This window comes from Eurosta solidaginis, chromosome 3 (genome assembly GCF_040869045.1).
Source record: "Eurosta solidaginis isolate ZX-2024a chromosome 3, ASM4086904v1, whole genome shotgun sequence".
Classification (NCBI taxonomy): Eukaryota; Metazoa; Arthropoda; class Insecta; order Diptera; family Tephritidae; genus Eurosta; species Eurosta solidaginis.
Genome location: NC_090321.1, coordinates 2,600,482 through 2,626,218, shown reverse-complemented (window position 1 = coordinate 2,626,218; position 25,737 = coordinate 2,600,482). Strand labels below are relative to the sequence as shown.

Genomic DNA, 25,737 nt, shown 5'->3' with positions numbered 1-25,737 from the left:
CCCCCAAAGCTAAATATGGTATTAAGGATTCTAAAGTCCTTGGGTGAAGCGAGCCTTTTGGCACATTCGCGTTTTTAAATGTGTATGAGTGCTTATCACTGATTTAGACGGTTATTTGAAAATCAAAATATATAAATACATTGATATATACAAGCTAGTTTTCAGCGTGTATCCGCAGAAATCTAAATTCTGAAATCAGTATTTATTTGAAAATATAATTTTATTGATTAATATTCCCCTTCTCTTTTCCTTACTGTGTTCGTATCCATCTTTTCTTAGGCCCTCTTCTCTGCCCCGTACTTTCAAAGTCAACTTCCATCTGCCTTTCGCTGTCCCTCTTCCCGTCCCTAACACTGTCCTACTTCAGTCCATGTACATCTTCCTTTCCATTTTCCTCTCCATTTCTACTTATCCCGTCCCTCACCTCTCATATATTTGTCCCCGTCAAGGTCCCTTTAATTCTCCCCTCCCTCGCTCTCTTCCTATCCGTATCGCACCCGTGTTAACCTTTTCAAAAGGCTAGCTGAGCACAAAATTTCAAGCCAACTTCAAAGAATATGTTTGCCAATTTTAATTGCATTCCCATGAATAGTTTAAAAGTTTTTTAAATATACACTGGGTATTCGCTTAGTGAAAATCCATTTCAATGTACATCTTCGCCAACTTCTACCTCCGAAAGTTGAATGCATACAGGACTTCGCCATATTCGACCTTTGACTGAGTTCTTATCTCGTATGATTTATGGTCCTTCCAGTGATGCCAACTGTGTGTATGGATTTAAGTTTAATGATGACCTGTTTGAGATCAACCCAGGTATCAATATGTAAAAAAAATAAAAAATAAATGTAAGGCGCGATAACCTCCGAAGAGATCTAAGGCCGAGCTTCTCTTCCAATTTGCGTCGTGCTCCTCTTGATTTTCCCTACAAATTGGCTGGACGGGACCTACATGTTGTATGCCGACTCCGAACGGCATCTGCAAGGCAGATGAGTTTTCACTGAGAGCTTTCCATGGCAGAAATACACCCGGAGCGCTTGCCAAACACTGCCGAGGGGCGACCCCGCTTAGAAAAATTTTCTTCTAATTTAAAAACTTTATTTCTAAAATTTTGATGTTGCTTTGCCCGAGGTGCGAACCCATGGCATACGGTGTGGTAGGCGGAGCACGCTACCATCACACCACGGTGGCCGCCAGGTATCAATATAGTGTAGCGAATAAAATCACAAATGCTGTTCTACGAATGTGTGAAGTCGCTCCGGCCTAGAAAGTATTCCTGTAGACAAACGTATTTGGTAGCAGAAAATGAAAATGTGTGAAACGTAAATTGGATTTTTATAGGATGTGCCAATCCCCCCTTTTTCCTAATACTACAATTTTTGTTAAACACTTGGCATTAAAAATATTGGCAGCTACGCCAGGTTCGAGTAATAATAGAAACTAGGATAAATATACAAATCAGCTCTTAGGAATAATTCAGAAGTGGAATAAGGCGTGTTGTTAAATTAATAACCTATAAGCAGCCCGTGAAAGAAAGATTTGGTTCACATTTACCATACCTCTGAGCAAAATTTTAATTTTAGCGATGCTAACTTTATTATTGGTTAGGTTTTTGGGGACACCATATTTAGTTCTGAACCTGAATATGCGGTAAGAAAGAAACAAGGAACCAAATAACTATATTCTTTCTATCTTTTCTATACGCTAGGTTCCATGTCTTTTTGTGTAGTATTATACGAAAGCAATATACATATGTATGAGTCATCAGTTTCCCAAATTTTGGCTACAAAACAACTCGACTTTCTTCCCAATAAAAACGGAACGAAAGCTCACAAATTTTATAGAAAATCTCTTAAAACTAGAGAAAATATTAATTCTCTATGTGATTTTAGGTTTTGTTCATCCTTTCTCAAACTTTATTTCAACTTCTTTACTATTTGAAAAACATTTACGTTGGTCTATTCCAAAATACACTCGCATTGATTGCCAAATCACTTTCGAAGGGCTACCCCGAAATTGTTTCTAATTGAGAAAACGTGTTCCTAAATTTTTGATGTTGGTATGCCTGGAAATCGAACGCAGGACCTTCGGTGTGGTAGCCGGAGCACGCTGCCACCACACCACAGCGGCCTCCATTAGCGTTGAAATATCAACGTACTGCGACAAATTGAACCTATGGAAGAGGAGAAAAACACATCTATCTAAGCTTAATGTAATGACATAACGATGCGAGATTGTAAATCTGAGATTTTATTTCATACATATATTACATATGTAGGTAGGTAAGTTTATACATGTACATGTGTACAAATTAAGCGAAGATCAAATGCGTCATCACATTAATTGCAATCAATAAATTGTACGGTAATGTGGTAGCAGTAAAATCGGAAAAAATTATGATTTAATTGTTTCTTTATAATGTTCTAGCGTATCCGGCAGACTTTGTCCTGCCTGAAAATTGGTTTGCCCCTTCACTTTCGATCCCATTCTCTTCTACTTTATCTTCAATGTTTCCCCTTATTCCATTCATCTATCTCCCCTCCTCATAAATAGAATCTCTAAGACAAGTATTTTGCACCGAACGCGCTGACCTTAGAAGCCATAAATAAATATTAACTAGGAACAAATACAAACTAGCATCGTCCACATAATTTGATTTATAGTAGTAAGTACTATTTGATTATATATAAATACTAGCAGACCCGGCAGACGTTGTTCTGCCCTAAATTTGGTCTATCTGCATACATTTTAATAAGCTTTTTCCGTCTAACTCTGCCCTCGCCCCTCTAATCTTTGTATTCACTCCCCCTCCGTATTTTTGCTTCATCTATCTCCATCTTCGTCTCATTCTATCTTTTTCTCAGTCTCCTACTTCTCTCTTTTCTCTTCTCTCAAGTTCTTTTTATGGTGCACCGCCAACTTCACGTGAAGTTGGCGTGCCACCCTATATTTTCTAAAATATGGCCACGGCAAATTTTTTGGTTTCACGGATAAATTACGGCAAATTCACGGCAATTTTCCCAATAGGTAATTTTTGTCCACGTAAAAGTTGTCTTGCCAACTTCAGCTTTCATTTGATATCCATATTGTATAAACACATTCTAGGGGTACCCGGGTCCACGTTTTGGGCTATATCTCGAGACCCTAGCCTCCCAGTTGTATGAAAATTATCCTGTACTATAGCACTCATCAACAGCTTTCATTTGATATCCATATTGTATAAACACATTCTAGTGATACCCGGGTCCACGTTTTGGGCTATATCTCGAGACCCTAGCCTCCCAGCGGTATTAAAAATAGATGTTGGCCGATTCTCAGCCCTACTCAATATACTCATAAAATTTCATGAGCCGTTTCGGAGGAGTACGGGAGCGAACATTGTGACACGAGAATTTTATATATAAGATGTAAATACCTAGACGAATTTGTAGACTTCTCGCAAGCAATATTTAATGGGGGTCGACTTTGCCGGCGACACGTCGTTGCTTTTGTATTTTCATTAGCTGGACTGTCGTATGCATAGCTAGAAACGTTCACTGTAATTTTTCTCAACAAGAACTTATGCTGGATTTCTTTCATAAGGTTAAAAAAACATAAGGTTACATAAAAAAATAAAAATAAAATAAACACTTTGCGCGATTTACCTCCGAGGAGGTTTAGGCCCAGCTTCTCTTCCAATTTGCGTTCTGCTCCTTTAAATTTTTCCTGCAAATTGGCGGAACTTGTAGGGCCCATGTTTTACGCCGGAAAATTCATATGCCACGATTTGGAAGATAAGCTCAGGCCTAAATCTCCTCGGAGGTACGTTGCGCCTTGTACTTATTTTAAATTTTTTGTTGACATAGTTGGAGTCTTTCGAATTGAAAAGCAACAAAATTCTGCCTTGAACAAATCGTCTCCGTCTATTTTATAAAATAGGCCCTGATAGTAGGTTTTTCATAAAATCTCCGGTGATACCGTTGATAAACTGGCAGCCAACGTGCCAAATAAAGCGAACTCACTTATGTATATGAGGCATAGAATATATAACTAATTCTCATTTATACATGTGTTTAAATTTTGACAGCGCGCTTACGCCTTCCATCAATACCTGTACGTGTTCGTTGCATTTTAAGAAAACTCCGAAAAGATCTGCCTGGAATTCATCACAGAAAAATTCCGAATTTTTCATTGTTTTAACTTAAAAAGTTTTTAATTTCAATCAATTATAAAACTTGCACCCATTTTTATTATCCGATTTATTTCACAGCTATCCCCTCATCAATATACCGTTACCCGGTACAATACCCACCAAGATAATGGTTCCATTTGATGGTCGATATTCACTCTACGCTAACTCACAACAAAATATGTCAGTGGTTAGGAATTTCTTTAATCCCCCAACAAATAACAACTTCAGCTACGAGCCACCATTTCCATGGGCAAAAAGTTCGCCTACATTCTATGTACAACAAATAATGTTACGCACTGGGGTGCTACCTTGGACTGAAGACTTGCAATTAATGGACGCATTCCGTGCGCCCCTGTACGAAGTTTTTAAGCTATTGGAAATTGTGCGTAATCACGAAAGCACGGAAAGGTGAGTAAGTAGGAGTAATTTTACCGTCGAAATACAATGAACGCGTATGCTCGTTATAATAGCAATAGCAGAAGACGTGCGCTGTCAAAAATTAAAACACATGCAAGCATATGGAAACGAGATGTGAGGATCTTACGTATATAAATAAAGAATGTATGATATAGTTTCCAAAAAGTATTGACAACTGTGATACTTTACTGAAATGAGCTTGCTGCTTTCATTGTATTAAGACTGGATATGAGCAAAGCATTACACGCGTGTTAAAGCTGTATCGAGCTTTCTCACATACAACCTCGAACAGGCATTATAAAATATCGTTTATACGAAAATAAATTTCATTACCGCGCACGTACTGTTTTATTTAATTAATTAATTAATACTACTTATCGTATATCTATAACTTGTAAAATACTTGTTTGAATGCTATTGTGTTCCCCCAAAGCTAAATATGGTATTAAGGATTCTAAAGTCCTTGGGTGAAGCGAGCCTTTTGGCACATTCGCGTTTTTAAATGTGTATGAGTGCTTATCACTGATTTAGACGGTTATTTGAAAATCAAAATATATAAATACATTGATATATACAAGCTAGTTTTCAGCGTGTATCCGCAGAAATCTAAATTCTGAAATCAGTATTTATTTGAAAATATAATTTTATTGATTAATATTCCCCTTCTCTTTTCCTTACTGTGTTCGTATCCATCTTTTCTTAGGCCCTCTTCTCTGCCCCGTACTTTCAAAGTCAACTTCCATCTGCCTTTCGCTGTCCCTCTTCCCGTCCCTAACACTGTCCTACTTCAGTCCATGTACATCTTCCTTTCCATTTTCCTCTCCATTTCTACTTATCCCGTCCCTCACCTCTCATATATTTGTCCCCGTCAAGGTCCCTTTAATTCTCCCCTCCCTCGCTCTCTTCCTATCCGTATCGCACCCGTGTTAACCTTTTCAAAAGGCTAGCTGAGCACAAAATTTCAAGCCAACTTCAAAGAATATGTTTGCCAATTTTAATTGCATTCCCATGAATAGTTTAAAAGTTTTTTAAATATACACTGGGTATTCGCTTAGTGAAAATCCATTTCAATGTACATCTTCGCCAACTTCTACCTCCGAAAGTTGAATGCATACAGGACTTCGCCATATTCGACCTTTGACTGAGTTCTTATCTCGTATGATTTATGGTCCTTCCAGTGATGCCAACTGTGTGTATGGATTTAAGTTTAATGATGACCTGTTTGAGATCAACCCAGGTATCAATATGTAAAAAAAATAAAAAATAAATGTAAGGCGCGATAACCTCCGAAGAGATCTAAGGCCGAGCTTCTCTTCCAATTTGCGTCGTGCTCCTCTTGATTTTCCCTACAAATTGGCTGGACGGGACCTACATGTTGTATGCCGACTCCGAACGGCATCTGCAAGGCAGATGAGTTTTCACTGAGAGCTTTCCATGGCAGAAATACACCCGGAGCGCTTGCCAAACACTGCCGAGGGGCGACCCCGCTTAGAAAAATTTTCTTCTAATTTAAAAACTTTATTTCTAAAATTTTGATGTTGCTTTGCCCGAGGTGCGAACCCATGGCATACGGTGTGGTAGGCGGAGCACGCTACCATCACACCACGGTGGCCGCCAGGTATCAATATAGTGTAGCGAATAAAATCACAAATGCTGTTCTACGAATGTGTGAAGTCGCTCCGGCCTAGAAAGTATTCCTGTAGACAAACGTATTTGGTAGCAGAAAATGGCGAGGACCTCTATTGAGTTGGTAGGGACAGGTGAATAGTTAATTTTGTATTATGTTGTAATCTTGCTAGACTTGGCGAATCCCTATAATGCGAAGCAATTTAGATAGACAACTAAGTGTAAATTATTTTTATTTATTTGCAAATAATATTTCAGTAGACGCACATTGGATCATTCTTGTTGGCATGTGGATAATGTTAAACGCACACGCGATGAAAAAGTATTGTTTCCGGAGTACAATTGTTTGGTATTGTCGCCGGCTAATTTGTGGTCACAAGATATCCTAAATTTTACCAAAGATTCTAATTTATTAAGTACCATATTTCAGTATCATGTAAGTACGTTTTAAAAACTATACCAATTTTTAAAATTTTATTTTTCAGTTTAATCATGTTTCAAAACCTTTTTTTTTTAATAATAGCTAGACTACTCGGTGATTTTTGGCTCTGTATTCGCAAATGGTTTAAAAAGAGAATAATTTGTTTATTAAACAAGTAAGGAAGGTTAAGTTCGGGTGTAACCGAACATTACATACTCAGTTGAGAGCTATGGTGACAACATAAGGGAAAATAACCATGTAGGAAAATGAACCGATGGAAACCCTGGAATGTGTTTGTATGACATGCGTATCAAATGAAAAGCATTAAAGAGTATTTTATGAGGGAGTGGGCCATAGTTCTATAGGTGGACGCCATTTAGGGATATAGCCATAAAGGTGGATCAAGGTTGACTCTAGAATGCGTTTGTACGATATGGGTATCAAAAGAAAGGTGTTAATGAGTATTTTAAAAGGGAGTTAGTTCCATAGGTGGACGCCGTTTCGAGATATCGCCATAAAGGTGGACCAGAGGTGACCCTAGAATTTGTTTGTACAATATGGGTATCAAAAGAAAGGTGTTAATGAGTATTTTAAAAGGGAGTAATCCTTAGTTCCATAGGTGGACGCCGTTTCGAGATATCGCCATAAAGGTGGACCAGGGGTGACCCTAGGATGTGTTTGTACGATATGGGTATCAAATTAAAGGTATTAATGAGGGTTTTAAAAGGGAGTGGTGGTTGTTGTATAGGTGGTCGCCTTTTCGAGATATCGCCATAAAGGTGGACCAAGGGTGACTCTAGAGTGTGTTTGTACGATATGGGTATCAAATGAAAGGTGTTAATGAGTATTTTAAAAGGGAGTAATCCTTAGTTCCATAGGTGGACGCCGTTTCGAGATATCGCCATAAAGGTGGACCAGGGGTTACCCTAGAATTTGTTTGTACAATATGGGTATCAAAAGAAAGGTGTTAATGAGTATTTTAAAAGGGAGTAATCCTTAGTTCCATAGGTGGTCGCCTTTTCGAGATATCGCCATAAAGGTGGACCAGGGGTGACTCTAGAGTGCGTTTGTACGATATGGGTATCAAATGAAAGGTGTTAATGAGTATTTTAAAAGGGAGTAATCCATAGTTCCATAGGTGGACGCCGTTTCGAGATATCGCCATAAAGGTGGACCAGGGGTGACCCTAGAATTTGTTTGTACAATATGGGCATCAAACGCAAGGTGTTAATGAGTATTTTAAAAGGGAGTTAGTTCCATAGGTGGACGCCGTTTCGAGATATCGCCATAAAGGTGGACCAGGGGTGACCCTAGAATTTGTTTGTACAATATGGGTATCAAAAGAAAGGTGTTAATGAGTATTTTAAAAGGGAGTAATCCTTAGTTCCATAGGTGGACGCCGTTTCGAGATATCGCCATAAAGGTGGACCAGGATGTGTTTGTACGATATGGGTATCAAATTAAAGGTATTAATGAGGGTTTTAAAAGGGAGTGGTGGTTGTTGTATAGGTGGTCGCCTTTTCGAGATATCGCCATAAAGGTGGACCAAGGGTGACTCTAGAGTGTGTTTGTACGATATGGGTATCAAATGAAAGGTGTTAATGAGTATTTTAAAAGGGAGTAATCCTTAGTTCCATAGGTGGACGCCGTTTCGATATATCGCCATAAAGGTGGACCAGGGGTTACCCTAGAATTTGTTTGTACAATATGGGTATCAAAAGAAAGGTGTTAATGAGTATTTTAAAAGGGAGTAATCCTTAGTTCCATAGGTGGTCGCCTTTTCGAGATATCGCCATAAAGGTGGACCAGGGGTGACTCTAGAGTGCATTTGTACGATATGGGTATCAAATGAAAGGTGTTAATGAGTATTTTAAAAGGGAGTAATCCTTAGTTCCATAGGTGGACGCCGTTTCGAGATATCGCCATAAAGGTGGACCAGGGGTTACCCTAGAATTTGTTTGTACAATATGGGTACCAAAAGAAAGGTGTTAATGAGTATTTTAAAAGGGAGTAATCCTTAGTTCCATAGGTGGACGCCGTTTCGAGATATAGCTATTAATGAGGGTTTTAAAAGGGAGTGGTGGTTGTTGTATAGGTGGTCGCCTTTTCGAGATATCGCCATAAAGGTGGACCAAGGGTGACTCTAGAGTGTGTTTGTACGATATGGGTATCAAATGAAAGGTGTTAATGAGTATTTTAAAAGGGAGTAATCCTTAGTTCCATAGGTGGACGCCGTTTCGAGATATCGCCATAAAGGTGGACCAGGGGTTACCCTAGAATTTGTTTGTACAATATGGGTATCAAAAGAAAGGTGTTAATGAGTATTTTAAAAGGGAGTAATCCTTAGTTCCATAGGTGGTCGCCTTTTCGAGATATCGCCATAAAGGTGGACCAGGGGTGACTCTAGAGTGCGTTTGTACGATATGGGTATCAAATGAAAGGTGTTAATGAGTATTTTAAAAGGGAGTAATCCATAGTTCCATAGGTGGACGCCGTTTCGAGATATCGCCATAAAGGTGGACCAGGGGTGACCCTAGAATTTGTTTGTACAATATGGGCATCAAACGCAAGGTGTTAATGAGTATTTTAAAAGGGAGTTAGTTCCATAGGTGGACGCCGTTTCGAGATATCGCCATAAAGGTGGACCAGGGGTGACCCTAGAATTTGTTTGTACAATATGGGTATCAAAAGAAAGGTGTTAATGAGTATTTTAAAAGGGAGTAATCCTTAGTTCCATAGGTGGACGCCGTTTCGAGATATCGCCATAAAGGTGGACCAGGATGTGTTTGTACGATATGGGTATCAAATTAAAGGTATTAATGAGGGTTTTAAAAGGGAGTGGTGGTTGTTGTATAGGTGGTCGCCTTTTCGAGATATCGCCATAAAGGTGGACCAAGGGTGACTCTAGAGTGTGTTTGTACGATATGGGTATCAAATGAAAGGTGTTAATGAGTATTTTAAAAGGGAGTAATCCTTAGTTCCATAGGTGGACGCCGTTTCGATATATCGCCATAAAGGTGGACCAGGGGTTACCCTAGAATTTGTTTGTACAATATGGGTATCAAAAGAAAGGTGTTAATGAGTATTTTAAAAGGGAGTAATCCTTAGTTCCATAGGTGGTCGCCTTTTCGAGATATCGCCATAAAGGTGGACCAGGGGTGACTCTAGAGTGCATTTGTACGATATGGGTATCAAATGAAAGGTGTTAATGAGTATTTTAAAAGGGAGTAATCCTTAGTTCCATAGGTGGACGCCGTTTCGAGATATCGCCATAAAGGTGGACCAGGGGTTACCCTAGAATTTGTTTGTACAATATGGGTACCAAAAGAAAGGTGTTAATGAGTATTTTAAAAGGGAGTAATCCTTAGTTCCATAGGTGGACGCCGTTTCGAGATATCGCCATAAAGGTGGACCAGGGGTGACCCTAGAATTTGTTTGTACAATATGGGCATCAAACGCAAGGTGTTAATGAGTATTTTAAAAGGGAGTGGGCCTTAGTTCTATAGGTAGACGCCGTTTCGAAATATCGCCACAAAGGTGGACCAGGGGTGACTCTAGAATGTGTTTGTACGATATGGGTATCAAATTAAAGGTATTAATGAGGGTTTTAAAAGGGAGTGGTTGTTGTTGTATAGGTGGTCGCATTTTCGAGATATCGCCATAAAGGTGGACCAGGGGTGACTCTAGAGTGCGTTTGTACGATATAGGTATCAAATGAAAGGTGTTAATGAGTATTTTAAAAGGGAGTAATCCTTAGTTCCATAGGTGGACGCGGTTTCGAGATATCGCCATAAAGGTGGACCAGGGGTTACCCTAGAATTTGTTTGTACAATATGGTTATCAAAAGAAAGGTGTTAATGAGTATTTTAAAAGGGAGTAATCCTTAGTTCCATAGGTGGTCGCCTTTTCGAGATATCGCCATAAAGGTGGACCAGGGGTGACTCTAGAGTGCGTTTGTACGATATTGGTATCAAATGAAAGGTGTTAATGAGTATTTTTAAAAGGGAGTGGGCCTTCGTTCTATAGGTGTTCGCCTTTTCGAGATATCGCCATAAAGGTGGACCAGGGGTGACTTTAGAGTGCGTTTGTACGATATGGGTATCAAATGAAAGGTGTTAATGAGTATTTTTAAAAGGGAGTGGGCCTTCGTTCTATAGGTGTTCGCCTTTTCGAGATATCGCCATAAAGGTGGACCAGGGGTGACTCTAGAGTGCGTTTGTACGATATGGGTATCAAATGAAAGGTGTTAATGAGTATTTTAAAAGGGCGTGGGGCTTAGTTCTATAGGTGGACGCCTTTTCGAGATATCGCCATAAAGGTGGACAGGGGTGACTCTAGAATGAGTTTGTACGATATGGGTATCAAATTAAAGGCATTAATGAGAGTTTTAAAAGGGAGTGGTGGTAGTTGTATATGTGAAGGCGTTTTCCAGATATCGACCATGTGGACCAGGGTGACCCAGAACATTATCTGTTGGATACCGCTAATTTATTTATATATGTAATACCTGCCAAGGTTTTAAGGGTTTTTTATTTCGCCCTGCAGAACTTTTTCATTTTCTTCTACATAATATGATAGGTGTCACAACCACTTTATAAAGTTTTTTCTAAAGTTATATTTCGCGTCAATAAAACAATCCAATTACCTTACCATGTTTCATCCCTTTTTTCGTATTTGGTATAGAATTATGGCATTTTTTTCATTTTTCGTAATTTTCGATATCGAAAAAGTGGGCGTGGTCATAGTCGGATTTCGTTCATTTTTCATACCAAGATAAAGTGAGTTCAAGTAAGCACGTGAACTGAGTTCATTAAAGATATATCGATTTTTGCTCAAGTTATCGTGTTAACGGCCATGCGGAAGGACAGACGGACGACTGTGTATAAAAACTGGGCTAGACATCAACCGTTTCCGCCCATTTTCACAGAAAACATTTAACGTCATAAAATCTATGCCCGTACCAAATTTCAAAAGGATTGGTTAATTTTTGTTCGACTTATGGCGTTAAAAGTATCCTAGACAAATTAAATAAAAAAGGGCGGAGCCACGCCCATTTTGATATTTTCTTATATTTTTGTATTTTGTTGCACCACATCATTACTGGAGTTGAATGTTGACATAATTGACTTATATACTGTAAAGATATTAAATTTTTTGTTAAAATTTTACTTTAAAAAAAATTTTTTTTAAAAGTGGGCGTGGTCCTTCTCCGATTTTGCTAATTTTTATTAAGCGTACATATAGTAATAGGAGTAACGTTCCTGCCAAATTTCATCATGATATCTTCAACGACTGTCAAATTACAGCTTGCAAAACTTCTAAATTACCTTCTTTTAAAAGTGGGCGGTGCCACGCCCATTGTCCAAAATTTTACTAATTTTCTATTCTGCGTTATAAGTTCAACTCATATACCAAGTTTCGTCGCTTTATCTGTCTTTTGTAATGAATTATCCGACTTTCGGTTTTTCGAAATTTTCGATATCGAAAAAGTGGGCGTTGTTATAGTCCGATATAGTTCATTTTAAATAGCGATCTGAGATGAGTGCTCAGGAACCTACATACCAAATTTCATCAAGATACCTCAAAATTTACTCAAGTTATCGTGTTAACGGACGGACGGACGGACGGACGGACATGGCTCAATCAAATTTTTTTTCGATCCTGATTATTTTGATATATGGAAGTCTATATCTATCTCGATTCCTTTATATATGTACAACCAACCGTTATCCAATCAAACTTAATATACTCTGTGAGCTCTGCTCAACTGAGTATAAAAATGCGTAGCCCAGAAATCCCGTAGTTTTATCCGACTTATGTAGTTGATTTATTTTTTCTTTAAAAAGTTTAAAGAAATTTCCACCCGAATGGTGCTGAAGTTCAGTTACTATTAAATAATTCTACCCATCAGGACAGATATTCGAACGGAAGGAAAATCATCTAAAAAAATCTGCAGATAGCCCACCTACAGTTGCTCTACGCTTTTCAGTCCTGACATATCGAAATATAAAAAAATTTTCTCATTGTATCAGGGGTAAAATATTCCAAGTGTACCCGATTTCCGCTCCTCCGTTCCATAATCTCGAGAAAAATAAAAAACAAAATTATATAAATTTTTTTAAATTTTGTTTTATTTTATTTTTTCAATAGGGGAATTGGAATATACCCATAAGGTATGCCTGCCGTAAAATGCGACTAAATACCCAAATGATTCGCCTTCAAGGGGTTGTCAGCGCAATTTATAGCTTCTCCAACCCAATTGTCAACCTCATCTACCCGTGGCGAATCCTATTTCTTTAGCAGACTAACTTTTCTTTAGCTCTAACGACCTCAAGTTCCATGGAACTAGGGGTAGGGGCGGTAGGTTCAATGTGGTCATATGGAATGGAGATGATCGGGCTAGTACCTTAATGGTGCTTATTACCGGAACCTACCGGATCTATATCCGGCAAAGGAGCATTAACATCGATAACACTCCCCAAAACCTTCGGAAAGTGTCTATCGCTACAACAACAACATATTCAATGAAAAACATTTTTTTTCGACCATTGCTAACGTAAATTGAAAACTACGGAAAAATGCTACGGAAAGCTCTTAATAAGTATATTTATAAATACGATGAATATAACATAAATACCATATAGTTTAAAAAAACTAAAAAACACGCAAATATAGTGCAGTTTTAGTATCTACAATCCACTTAGACTTCCAAAGTTCCCCTACTACTATAAAAACTTCAGAATTATATATATACTGTATCGTCCGATATTATTTAGATATGAGAAGGAGCCTTTGTAGCTCATCAAAGCTACAGTGAATGATGTTAAAAATCAAATTACCAATTAGAGCAAACTATAATAGAAATCGAAGACAAGAATGTCGTTACATAAAGCATGATTTTCTTCTAAGGGTGGTCGATGGAAAGGGGTTGAACTTAATAACAAATACGTTATCTACATTGAAATGTTCAATTTGCAAGACGAGACAAAATAACTTTCACAATCTTGATGATTCAATAAGTGAGGAACTAAATCATGAGTATGGAATATCTCCTTTGCATGCGAGGATAAGGTGCAAGGAATTTGTTTTAAAGCTGGTTTATACACTACCATAACTAGGAGAAATTTTCGATGACAATGCAACATCTAAGGAAAAACAAAACATTAGAATAAAATAATTCAGGATGTATTCCATAAAGAGCTTGGCCTGAGAGTTCACTGTCCAAAGTATGGATACGAAAATTCAAATGATGGAAACTCCTGAAGAAGATTTTTTTTTAAACGATGAAGTGATAGTTTGCGTTTGATTGATAGTTTGGAATTGATAGAGATATTGTGAGAAGATTGTTTAAAATTCTAATGAAAAGGTTAATGGGCCCACACTGGCAAATATGCATCTGCACCTACAAGGCTTCTGCTTCAAAAGTATTCCGAAAAGAAAGTTACGCCAGCGGTACATAAAATGAATACCATTGCTTACCATTAGGGTAATTGTCTGAAGAAGCTCAAAACAAGGACTACATAAGCTATAGATGAAACGAAGACCTTTTCAGCATGTTAGCTGTCTCTTCTGATTCAGTCATATCATCCATGCAGGGCCGGTTCTACACTACGGCGACCGCCTAGGGCACCAAGTTCTAGGGGGCACCAAATTCGATAAACACTTTTGTACTAAAAATCCTTTTTGCAAAAAAAAAATTTATTTTCACCTTAGTTATATTTTACAACACAACTTGTCTGGTCTCATGCCCAATTTAGTATTTTGTTGACGATACCAATGTCGGTTGCGAGTGGCGAGCGTAGCTTTTCGAAACTGCTCAAGAAAGGCTTGTCGGTTTAGCAGGAAATTGCGCAAAAATTAGATTTAAGTAAAATTATATCATTTTTCTCTGAGTTGAAGGCGCGGAAAATGAAGTTTTAAGATAATTAAAAATACTTTTGTGTGTTATATTTTCTTTCTTTTGTTGAAAAAAAATATATTTAATATGCAAAAGAAATAATTTTTTGTTTTATTGACACTAAGTTTGAATTTAATATTTCTGATCTCTAATTTTCTGATCTCCAATTTCTTTCTATAAATACGGGAGAAAGGGGCCGCAAATAATAACTCGCCTAGGGCCCCAAATTCTCTTGAGCCGGCCCTGCATCCATGAGATACATATGTAAGATCACAAAAAGATCTTACAGACGCGTATAGCCCAGAAATGGTTTCTTTGTTAAGCATATTTTCAAGTGACGATGACTATGTTAAGACAAACTAAATTAGCCACATTTTTTATCACAATAGTAAATTTTGTTGCTTTATTTAAAAATGAAAAAAATTAAAGCTAATTTTTGTTTAAAATAAATAACATATTTTTCGGTTTTGCATTTTTCTAAAATATATCAAATTTTAAGATGAATTTCGAAGCACTTTGTATATTTATTTTAAAGCTTAGGCCATGGCGGAACTGTACAAGGTGGATATATTACTCTGTACTAAAGCACTCATCAACAGCTTTCATTTAATATCCATATTCTATAAACACACTGTAGGGGTACCCGGGTCCACGTTTTGGCCTATATCTCGAGACCCAAGTCACCCAGGGGTATGAAAATTACCCTCTGCTAAAGCACTCATCCACAGCTTTCATTTGATATCCATGTTCTATAAACACATTCTTGGGGTACCCGGGTCCACGTTTTGGCCTATATCTGGAGACCCTAGTCACCCAGAGGTATGAAAATTACCCTCTGCTAAATCACTCATCCACAGCTTTCATTTTATATCCATGTTCTATACACACATTCTAGGGGTACCCAGGTCCATGTTTTGGCCTATATCTCGAGACCCAAGTCACCCAGGGGTATGAAAATAACCCTCTACTAAAGCACTCATCGACAGCTTTCATTTGATATCCATATTCTATAAACACACTCTAGGGGTACTCGGGTCCACGTTTTGGCCTATATCTCGAGACCCTCTACTAAAGCACCCATCAACAGCTTTCATTTGATATCAATATTCTATAAACACATCCTAGGGGTACCCAGGTCCACGTTTTGGCCTATAGCTCGACACCCTACTCACCCAGGGGTATGAAAATTACCCTCTACTAAAGCACTCATCAACAGCTTTCATTTGATGTCCATATTCTATAAACACATTCTAGGGGTACCCGGGTCCACGTTTTTGCCTATATCTCGAGACCCTACTCACCCAGGGGTATGAAAATTACCCTCTACTAAAGCACTCATCAACAGCTTTCATTTGATATCCATATTCTATAAACACACTCTAGGGGTACCCGGGTCCACGTTTTGGCCTATATCTCGAGACCCAAGTCACCCAGGGGTATGAAAATTACCCTCTGCTAAAGCACTCATCCACAGCTTTCATTTGATATCCATGTTCTATAAACACATTCTTGGGGTACCCGGGTCCACGTTTTGGCCTATATCTGGAGACCCTAGTCACCCAGAGGTATGAAAATTACCCTCTACTAAAGCACTCATCAACAGCTTTCATTTGATATTCATATTCTATACACACATTCTAGGGGTACCCAGGTCCATGTTTTGGCCTATATCTCGAGACCCAAGTCACCCAGGGGTATGAAAATAACCCTCTACTAAAGCACTCATCGACAGCTTTCATTTGATATCCATATTCTATAAACACACTATAGGGGTACTCGGGTCCACGTTTTGGCCTATATCTCGAGACCCTAGTCACCCAGTCACATATCCTATATTTCAAGTTAGATCAAAATACACACGGGGTGCAAAACAAATTCAAAATCGGTTCAGTAGTTTAGGAGTCCATTGGCCTGAATTGTGTGACACGTGTTTTTTATATATTAAGATTAATAAAATATTTTGTTTTTAAATTTTTCAAAAATATGTTAATTTTACGATGAATTTTTAAGCACCCTGTATATACATATATTCATTCTGAAGCATGGACATTTGACTTTTATCAGAGATTTATATGTGACCCGGGCTATGAAAAGGTGGCTTATGACACAAAAAAAAAAATAAAACTACTAAGAAACTGAAGAAATGCATTGTTTATCTTTAACAGCTGTTTCTCGCAATTTCTTTTATGAGTCATAAGCCACCTTTTCATAGGCCGGTCACATATTTTAAAAGAAGCGATACGGCAATCGAGTTCGGTGGAGATTGTTAACGTAGCTACTGAGATACTATTTGTATCATGGGTGGGCCGTGCCACGCCCCTCCGTAAAAACCATAAGTTTAACTATGTTTATGATCCAAATTTCATTTGTTTCCTTCAGTTTTTATTAAAAAAAATTTGTTTTTTGCATTTTACTAAAATTTAACGACTTATTTTAAAGCACCCTGTTATTGTGACACCCTGTATTTTAAACAAGTAAGGAAGGCTAAGTTAGGGTGTAACCGAACATTACATACACAGCTGAGAGCTTTGGAGACAAAATAAGGGAAAATCACCATTTAGCAAAATTAACCTAGGGTAACCCTGGAATGTGTTTATACGATATGGGTATCAAATGAAAGGTGTTAATGATTATTTAAAACGTAGTGGGCCTTAGTTCTATAGGTGGACGGCTTTTTGAGACATCGCCATAAGGGTGGAGCAGGGGTGACTCTAGAATGTGTTTGTACGATATGGGTATCAAATTAAAGGTATTAATTAGGGTTTTAAAAGGGAGTGGCCCTTAGTTGTATATGTGAAGGCGTTTTTGAGATATCGACCAAAATGTGGATCATGGTGACCCAGAACATCATCTGTCGGTTACCGCTAATTTGGGCAAATTTTTCGAACTTTCTATGTACCATGGGGGCTCATTTCGCGGTCTTAAGGTCCTTTTGATTATGTATGGATAGAAAGAGAAAAAAAACGTTGCTTATCTAACCAAAAAATCTGCAGTGAGAGGGCATCATTACTGGACATTTTCCTTCACGAGGAAACTTCGCCGCAAGCATAAACAAATTATATCGAAAAAGTGTCCGACTATGACGGATTTCGGCCATATTTTATACCAAGATAAAGTGCCTTCAGATAAGTAAGTGAACTAAGTTTAGTTAAGATATATCGATTTTTTCTCAAGTTATCGTGTTAACGGCCGAGCGGAAGGACAGACGGTTGACTGTGTATAAAAACTGGGCGTGGCTTCAACCGATTTTCGCCCTTTTTCACAGAAAACAGTTATCGTCCTAGAATCTAAGCCTGTACCAAATTTCACAAGGATTGGTAAATATTTGTTCGACTTATGGCATTAAAAGTATTCTAGACGAATTAAATAAAAAAGGGCGGAGCCACGCCCATTTTGAAATTTTCTTTTAGTTTTGTATTTTGTTGCACCATATCATTACTGGAGTTGAATGTTGACATAATTTACTTATATACTGTAAAGATATTAAATTTTTTGTTAAATTTTGACTTAAAAAAATTTTTTTTAAAAGTGGGCGTGTTCATAATCCGATTTTGCAAATATTTCCTTAGCACACATATAGTAATAGGAGTAACGTTCCTGCCAAATTTCATCATGATATCTTCAACGGCTGCCAAATTACAGCTTGCAAAACTTTGAAATTACCTTCTTTTAAAAGTGGGCGGTGCCACGCCTATTGTCCAAAATTTTAATAATTTTCTATTCTGTGTCATAAGATCAACCCACCTACCAAGTTTCATCGCTTTAGCCGTCTGTGGTAGTGAATTATTGCACTTTTTCGGTTTTTCGAAATTTTTGATATCGAAAAAGTGGGCGTGGTTATGGTCCGGTTTCGTTCATTTTAAATAGCGGTCTGATATTGGTGCCCAGGAAGCTACATACCAAATTTTATCAAGATATCTCAAAATTTACTCAAGTTATCGTGTTTACGGACGGACGGACGGACATGGCTATTGAATTTCTTTTTTCGCCCAGATCATTTTGATATATAGAAGTCTATATCTATCTCGATTAGTTACGGATTACCGTTATACGAACAAAGTTAATATACTCTGAGAGCTTTGCTCATCTGAGTATAAAAACTCAAAGATCCAACAATTTGCTTTCAGGGTCAGTTTAAATCTTTAAACCTCCTATGTCTGGGAGTAGTGCGCGGTGGTTCACTGTTCAAACGTTTTTGACAAGTCTTTAAAAATATAGTGAAATTCTAATTGATTGCTCTGAAAACAGCGTTTACTAGCAGTTTTATGCATACGGCCCGGCTGACCGGCTTTAGAAAACTACTTAACATTTTTGATTCCAGTACCATGTGCTACTAAACAAACAATAATAATAAATTTTGTACTTTGCAGAACATTCAAAAGACCAAAGTCTCCATAGTCGAAATGTTATTTGGCGTACCAATGCACGATACTGGATTTAAACGTTATCCACTCCGTTCACGTTCACGTATCATACAATATGCCATCACACTGATACTCAAGCATAACGACCAAGAGTATTTAAGCACGCTAAAACATAAACTATTTCAATATTATCCACCGTTAGAACTGAAGCCATCAACCGTCACACAATCTTCCACAAACTCGCAAATGCCTCTGAGTAATGAAAAATCGGTTATTACTTACATTTTCTATCCGGATGAATTTAAATTATGGGAATTTCTACCATTGGCCACTGCTTTTATGTTACTCTTTATATATATGTATTTTTCAGTGCGTAAAATTGAAATAATACGTTCACGTTTGCTCTTGGCAATTTGTTCTGTTTTAACTGTATTGGGAAGTCTCACAATGTCACTTGGCGTTTGCTCATTTTTTGGCCTAACCATAAGTTTACAATCAAAAGATGTTTTTCCCTATTTGGTTATATTAGTTGGATTAGAAAATTGTTTAGTTATAACAAAGAGTGTTGTATTTACACAAGAAACATTTGATGTAAAGATACGCGTTGCCAAAGCACTCAGCAATGAAGGTTGGCATATAACTAAAACTTTATTAACAGAGATAACCATACTCACAATTGGTTGCATAACAATGGTACCGGTTATACAAAAATTTAGTATATTTGCCATTATCGGTTTATTGTCGGATTTTATGTTACAAATGTTATTCTTCTCCACAATACTTGCGATGAATATTAAGCTACCCGATCACACCATCGAAGCAAAACACTTGCCCAAAATGATGCTGAAATATACAGTGGCAAATACCAACCGAACATTGCATCCAGGTGATGTGCGTAGTGATTATCTTTTCATTGATAAAAATATTCCCTATAAATCCTTGATTGGTGTTAGTGGTGGCGGTACTGCTGGTGGTTTCGGCATGTTTCATCGCTCTCAATCACATCCGAAGTTAACATTTGCCGATCTCAATGCACACCCAGTAGATAGCGTACAAGCTAATAAAGATGGTCAAATCCCGAAGCGTTTGCGCGTTGTAAATTTATGGGCACGTACACGTTTCTTTCAACGTGCCTTCATGATTTGGATGAGTGTTTGGATTTGTTCGATCGTTTATAATTCGGGATATTTTGAAAATTTATTTGCCGTAGATGGCAATCGAACAACATTAACGGGTGACGACACACCAAATTTCGTTAAAACACATGAACAAAGCGCAGTATCGAATTTTTTCTCGAATATGCAAAATGCTTTAAACGGCGCAGCTACAACTGGCAAAGATATAGCTGGACTAAAGGGTAATCGTAATGGAATCGCGGCAGCGTCAATGGCAGCGGGAGTACATTCAACTCGCAAACCAAAAGGCGAAACCGCAGCCAGTCAAGCAAGTGTAGTAGGTAAGTAACGAATCACGGAGTTGATTATATAAATATGACGTTATGAACAAAAACGAAATATTCTCCATATTGCAATTTTAAATTCGTGTCCATTTGGGTTTAGAACAGGGACGGAAACTTTTATTCCTTTTATAATATAATTCCTTGCAAAACTATTAATTTTGGAATTTTAATATATTGGCGGCCACCGTGGTGTGATGGTAGCGTGCTCCGCCTACCACACCTTATGCCCTAGCTTTACACCCCGGACAACATCAAAATTTTAGAAATAAGGTTTTTCAATTAGAAGAAGATTTTTCTAAGCGGGGTTGCCCCTCGGCAGCGTTTGGCAAGCGCTCCGGGTGTTTTTCTGCATTGAAAAGCTCTCAATGAAAACTCATCTGCCTTGCAGATGCCGTTCGGAGTCGGCATAAAACATGTAGGTCCTTAACTAGTTCTCAAAAAATAAAAATACAGATTTCACTTTTATATGTGGACTTTTATAGAAAAATTTCGAAAAATAAAAAGGATGCATGATTCGACATGATATTGCTATAGGGATACCTGAGAACTCAAACATTTTCACCCTGGACAATTTTTTGACCCGGACTTTTTCGACTCCGAAAAAAAATAATTATTATTTTCCGTCCCTGGTTTAGAATTATCCTTTTTCTCAACTTGAGAAACTGCATTTTTTTCAGGGCTAAAAATCCCTTTTTTGTTGCTAATGCTTCTATTCGCAAATTGTGCAACTGTTCGATGTATTAGGCGAGTACGCCACCACGGTGCAGTGAAATAACTCCCAAATGAAATAAATGAAATAACTCCCAAAGAAAGAAATGAAATAACTCCCAATATTTTCCAGTTATTTCATAATGAAACCACAAGTCCCAAAAAAAAAAATGAAATAACTCCCAAATGAAATAAGTCCCAAAAAAATTAAATAAATCCCAAATCAAAATTGGTATCTTTATACTATATAATCAGTTACAGTGAGATTTGAATGGGAAACTCCCTGAGAACCTATGTGCAAAATTTCAAAGTTCAAACCCCTTTGGTTTACGAATAAAACCAATTGGACCCTTAATGTATAGCCGACCCATAGAAACTGTTAGAAGAACGTCAAAGTTTGATAAAATGGTATTTTTAGGAAAATGAAATAACTCCCAACAAAAGTGATATAACTCCCAATGCCTGAATTACAAACAATGAAGTAAGTCCCAATAAAAATGAAATAACTCCCAATCTCAAAAAATTATGAAATAACTCCCAAAGAAATTTTATTGGGGATTATTTCATTTGGGAGTTATTTAATTATGAAATAATTACCAGCAAAAATTATGAAATAAGTCCCAATGAATTGGGAGCTATTTCATTTTTTTGTTGGCAGTTATGGCATTTGGGAGTTATTTCACTGCACCAGCCACCACACCACTATGGACGCCCAATTAATGGCCATAACCAACAGATTTTTAGAATCTGTGTGCAAGGATAGTCATGCATTTTATTCATCCTTTTCTTAACATGTAACATTCGACTTAAAATTAACATCATTTAGATTGATATGTAAGAAAAAAAAGGTAAAGCATTCTTTAAAATATAATAGTGTGGAATGCTATACCTACATAGAATACAAAACTAGTGTGTGGGGTGAAAATAGCACTTAGATATGCGATTATAATATAAACAATATATGGGACGTTTAAATGCACAAGTAAACACTTATAATTCGAGCTGGTTAAGGGACCCAAAAGGTGCTAGTATCCGGAGCGCGTGCGATTCAATCCGGCAAAGGACTGGCACATCCGTAATTCTCTCAAAGCCTTTAGGGAGTGTTTTACGGATTTTATCAGTAAGTAAGGATATTCGACCCTCTAGACTATCCATACTAGAATATCCATACTATTCCAATATACATATATACAAAACGCGAATTTTCTTAAAAAATGTTACGCGGTCTATTTCGGTATATTCAATGCATAATAAACAGATGTGCTTAAACATTTTTTCTTTGTAATTTAAGGAAAATCTGATGAAGGAACTATCAATAATACAGAAGCCGAACTACGCCGCTTACTCTATCCCGACTTTGAGTTGAATTATTTTCTATCGAATTTTCACTGGAGTGCCATCATGAAACAATATAATATATCGCTTAGCGGGCGCTATGTTACTCTATTACCCACCATTAAGTTATCTCACGCCATAAGTCCCGAAACAGCAGTAATATTACGCAATCCTCGAGAGAAAATTACGCAAAACTTTCAGTGGAAAGCTTTAGCTGCTGCACTCGATCCCATCGATTTTAATGACGGTGAACGACGTGAATCGCCAATGGTATTTCCTGGTGGTACACCACTCTATCCAAAAAGTCCGATGGAATTCTTTTTCGTCATCTCTATGTGCTTAATTAGCATTTTTGTTCTTAGCTATACAATGGTGGTATTCTATCGTTGTATATGTACACGTAATTATGCCGAATGGCGTTCCAGTTGGTATGAAGAATCAGAAATACAACGAAAAACTGAGCATATACTCGAAGGAGTGCCAACAAAAATTGCCGGCCATCGGCATATGATAGAATGTCTTATATCAGACGGTTCACATATAATCACTTGTTGTCTAAGTGGCCAAATTAAGGTTTGGGATGCAAGAAATGGTGAGAATTTAACAACAATCAATCGTCAACATATGCAATTGCCAGTGAAGCGTGATAGTGGTCAGGTGGTATTCGAACGTTTGCTTTATTCGCCCATATGGTGCATGAATGCGTTTGATAATATTTTGGCAGTAGGTTGTGCGAACGGACGTATTGAATTGTGGGAAACGCCCGAAGGTGTATTGAAGGTGAGATTATGTTTATAAAGCCGTTATAAAAAAGGTGTAACAACGAAAGAAACTATGACTGTACATTGTGAAACTCTTAAGAATTTGCAATACACATTGTCGCCAGTTACGAATAGGCATCTAATCACTATTCCCTCTCTTTCTTCATCCACGCAGTGTATTTTTCCTGGAACTTCGAAACTTAATTTGGGCATAACTCACATTCATATAAATGGTGATCGCGTCATTATCGCACGACTATGCGGGCGGTTAGAATTCTATCGACTGGAAACCTATTGCAAAGGACAACAAATCGATTGGAATTTCACGTCAGCTTATCGAAGAAGTAAGTTTCAGACAGCGTAAATACATATAAAGACTGTTCCGAAAACAAAAGGTGTACTTTATATTGTGTGTATTGCTTGTAATTCGACGAGTTTGAAATTTTTTTCTTCAAATTTCTTCTAATGGAAACAAGCAAGTCGCTGATTTTTTATGAACAGAAGGAAACCAAAAATGTATCACTTAATTTTCGCAGACTTTTGTGAAGAATAACTTTGATTTTCTTATATTTTTTTGTTTAAGTTTTTCGATGGCCAAAATAAAACAGTTTTCCATAAAATTAGATTTTTACCAAACTTTGCTAGATAAACTGGTGATGCTTACAGGTGTATAGTCGGTTTAATGCAAGACTGAAACTAGATAACGTTTTTTATCCATTTAAGGTAGATTACCCGTTCTTATTCACTAACATTTTCTACCACCAAACTTTCGTAGATTTTTAATGCTCCTTTTTTTCTAATATCAACCGCCTTTCTCTTTGTTAAGATACTTCCTGCTTTCTAAGGGATTTCAATTGATGGTGTTGACTAGCAAATTGTGTAATAGTGCCAGTGGCTATCGACTTTTTCGCTTAACTTCTCTCTGGTATGCTTTTATCCTGGAAACACAATTTTTTTCTTCAAAAAAAACGTTCAGGTTCGGCCTCGAACTCAAGGACAGAACAAAAATTTGTATGATAATTATATTTTTTTTTAATTTTTCTATAATTGAAAATTTTGAATCCGAAATACTTTATCAATAGGCCGACAAAACAAATACAATTGTTAACAAACAAATTTATTAAAAATGTGCACTTTCTTTTCGAAATATTTCTTAGTTTCGGAATGAATGTGATTGATTTCTTTTGGATTCACACTGTGTAGGTCGTTATTGAAGCGAATTCTGAAATACGCAACTCTTCATAGTCTAAGATAGGATTTTATTTAATAAAATTCTGAGAAAGCATATATGAGCTGCTCAGTGCACACATCGATTAACTCCATAAAACGAAATAATATCAATGCAAATATATAATGCAGAATGCATAATTGCAGATATATCTTTCATCTAACGGTATATAAAACAAGTAAAGGTGTCTAAGTTCGGGTGTAACCGAACATTATATACTCAGCGTGAGCTTCAATTATACATTTCATTTCAGATAAATTACTTTTCTGCATAACACGTGGCACCGCCCGTTTAAAAGAAAAATGTCTCCCCATTTCATCTTACAGTAAAACTTGATAAGTGAAATATCATTGATTCAAAACTATCTTTTGCTAAGTTATAGCTTATTATTCTAGTCTACGACCCTTTTAAACTTGTTTTATATCTAAGTTGCCGTGGTCTTTAACCGAACCCGTCCATTTTCACTAAAAATATTTTCTGCTATAAGGAAAATATGTGTACACAATTTCATTACGATATGTTAATTTTTCTGCGAGTTATGGCTCCCGAAGCATAGAAAATTGCTTAGTCATAAAAGGGGCGGTGTCACACCCATTTTCAAAAATTTTAGTGTTTTCCAATTTAACTTAGAAAGTAAAATTCTATTGATACAAAGCCCTTTTTTGCTAAGATATAGCTTATTTTATTCGTCCAAGACCCTTTAAAAATCTTTTATATAAAAGTGGGCGTTGTCCTTAACCGATTTCGTTAATTTTTCTTCAAAGCATTCCTTATAGTAAAGGAAAATTTATATTAAATTTTGTTACGATAGGTTTAACGATTTTTAATTTATGATTAATAATATTTGTAAAATTGATTTTATCACAAGTGGGCGGTGCCACGCCCATTTTAAAAAAATTTTTCAAATTTTTATCAAGTCTCAATATCAGTCCACTCGTCAAATTTCAACATTCTAGGTGTATTATTTACTAAATAATCAGGTTTTTTGTGTTTTCCAAAATGTTATATATAAAAAGTTGGCGTGGTTATCATCCGACTTCGCTCATTTTCAATACCAACATATTCTGGGTCTAGATAAGCTCATGTACCAAATTTGGTGAAGATATCTCAATATTTACTCAAGTTATCGTGTTAACGGACAGACGGAGGGACGGACATAGCTCAATCAAATTTTTTTTCGACACTGATGATTTTGATATATGGAAGTCTATATCTATCTCGATTCCTTTATACCTGTATAGCGTGCAAAGCACGCTGAGTATAAAAATATAGTGTATTTAAATAAAGTAGATAACCCTATAACTGCTATACTATCTACCGTTTGCATTGTGCTTATTTTTATCTGTTTAGCGA

At 37.1% G+C, this 25,737-nt stretch overlaps 1 protein-coding gene across 1 annotated transcript in view; it reads left to right on the top strand.

Annotated features, from left to right (window-relative positions):
• Window positions 1-25,737, top strand: part of SCAP (SREBP cleavage activating protein) — a 58,394-nt gene that overhangs the window by 29,220 nt on the left and 3,437 nt on the right. The window contains 5 exon segments of the mRNA XM_067770328.1: window positions 4,247-4,576; window positions 6,470-6,647; window positions 18,900-20,349; window positions 22,352-23,175; window positions 23,332-23,500. Coding sequence (XP_067626429.1) covers window positions 4,247-4,576; window positions 6,470-6,647; window positions 18,900-20,349; window positions 22,352-23,175; window positions 23,332-23,500 — 2,951 coding nt within the window.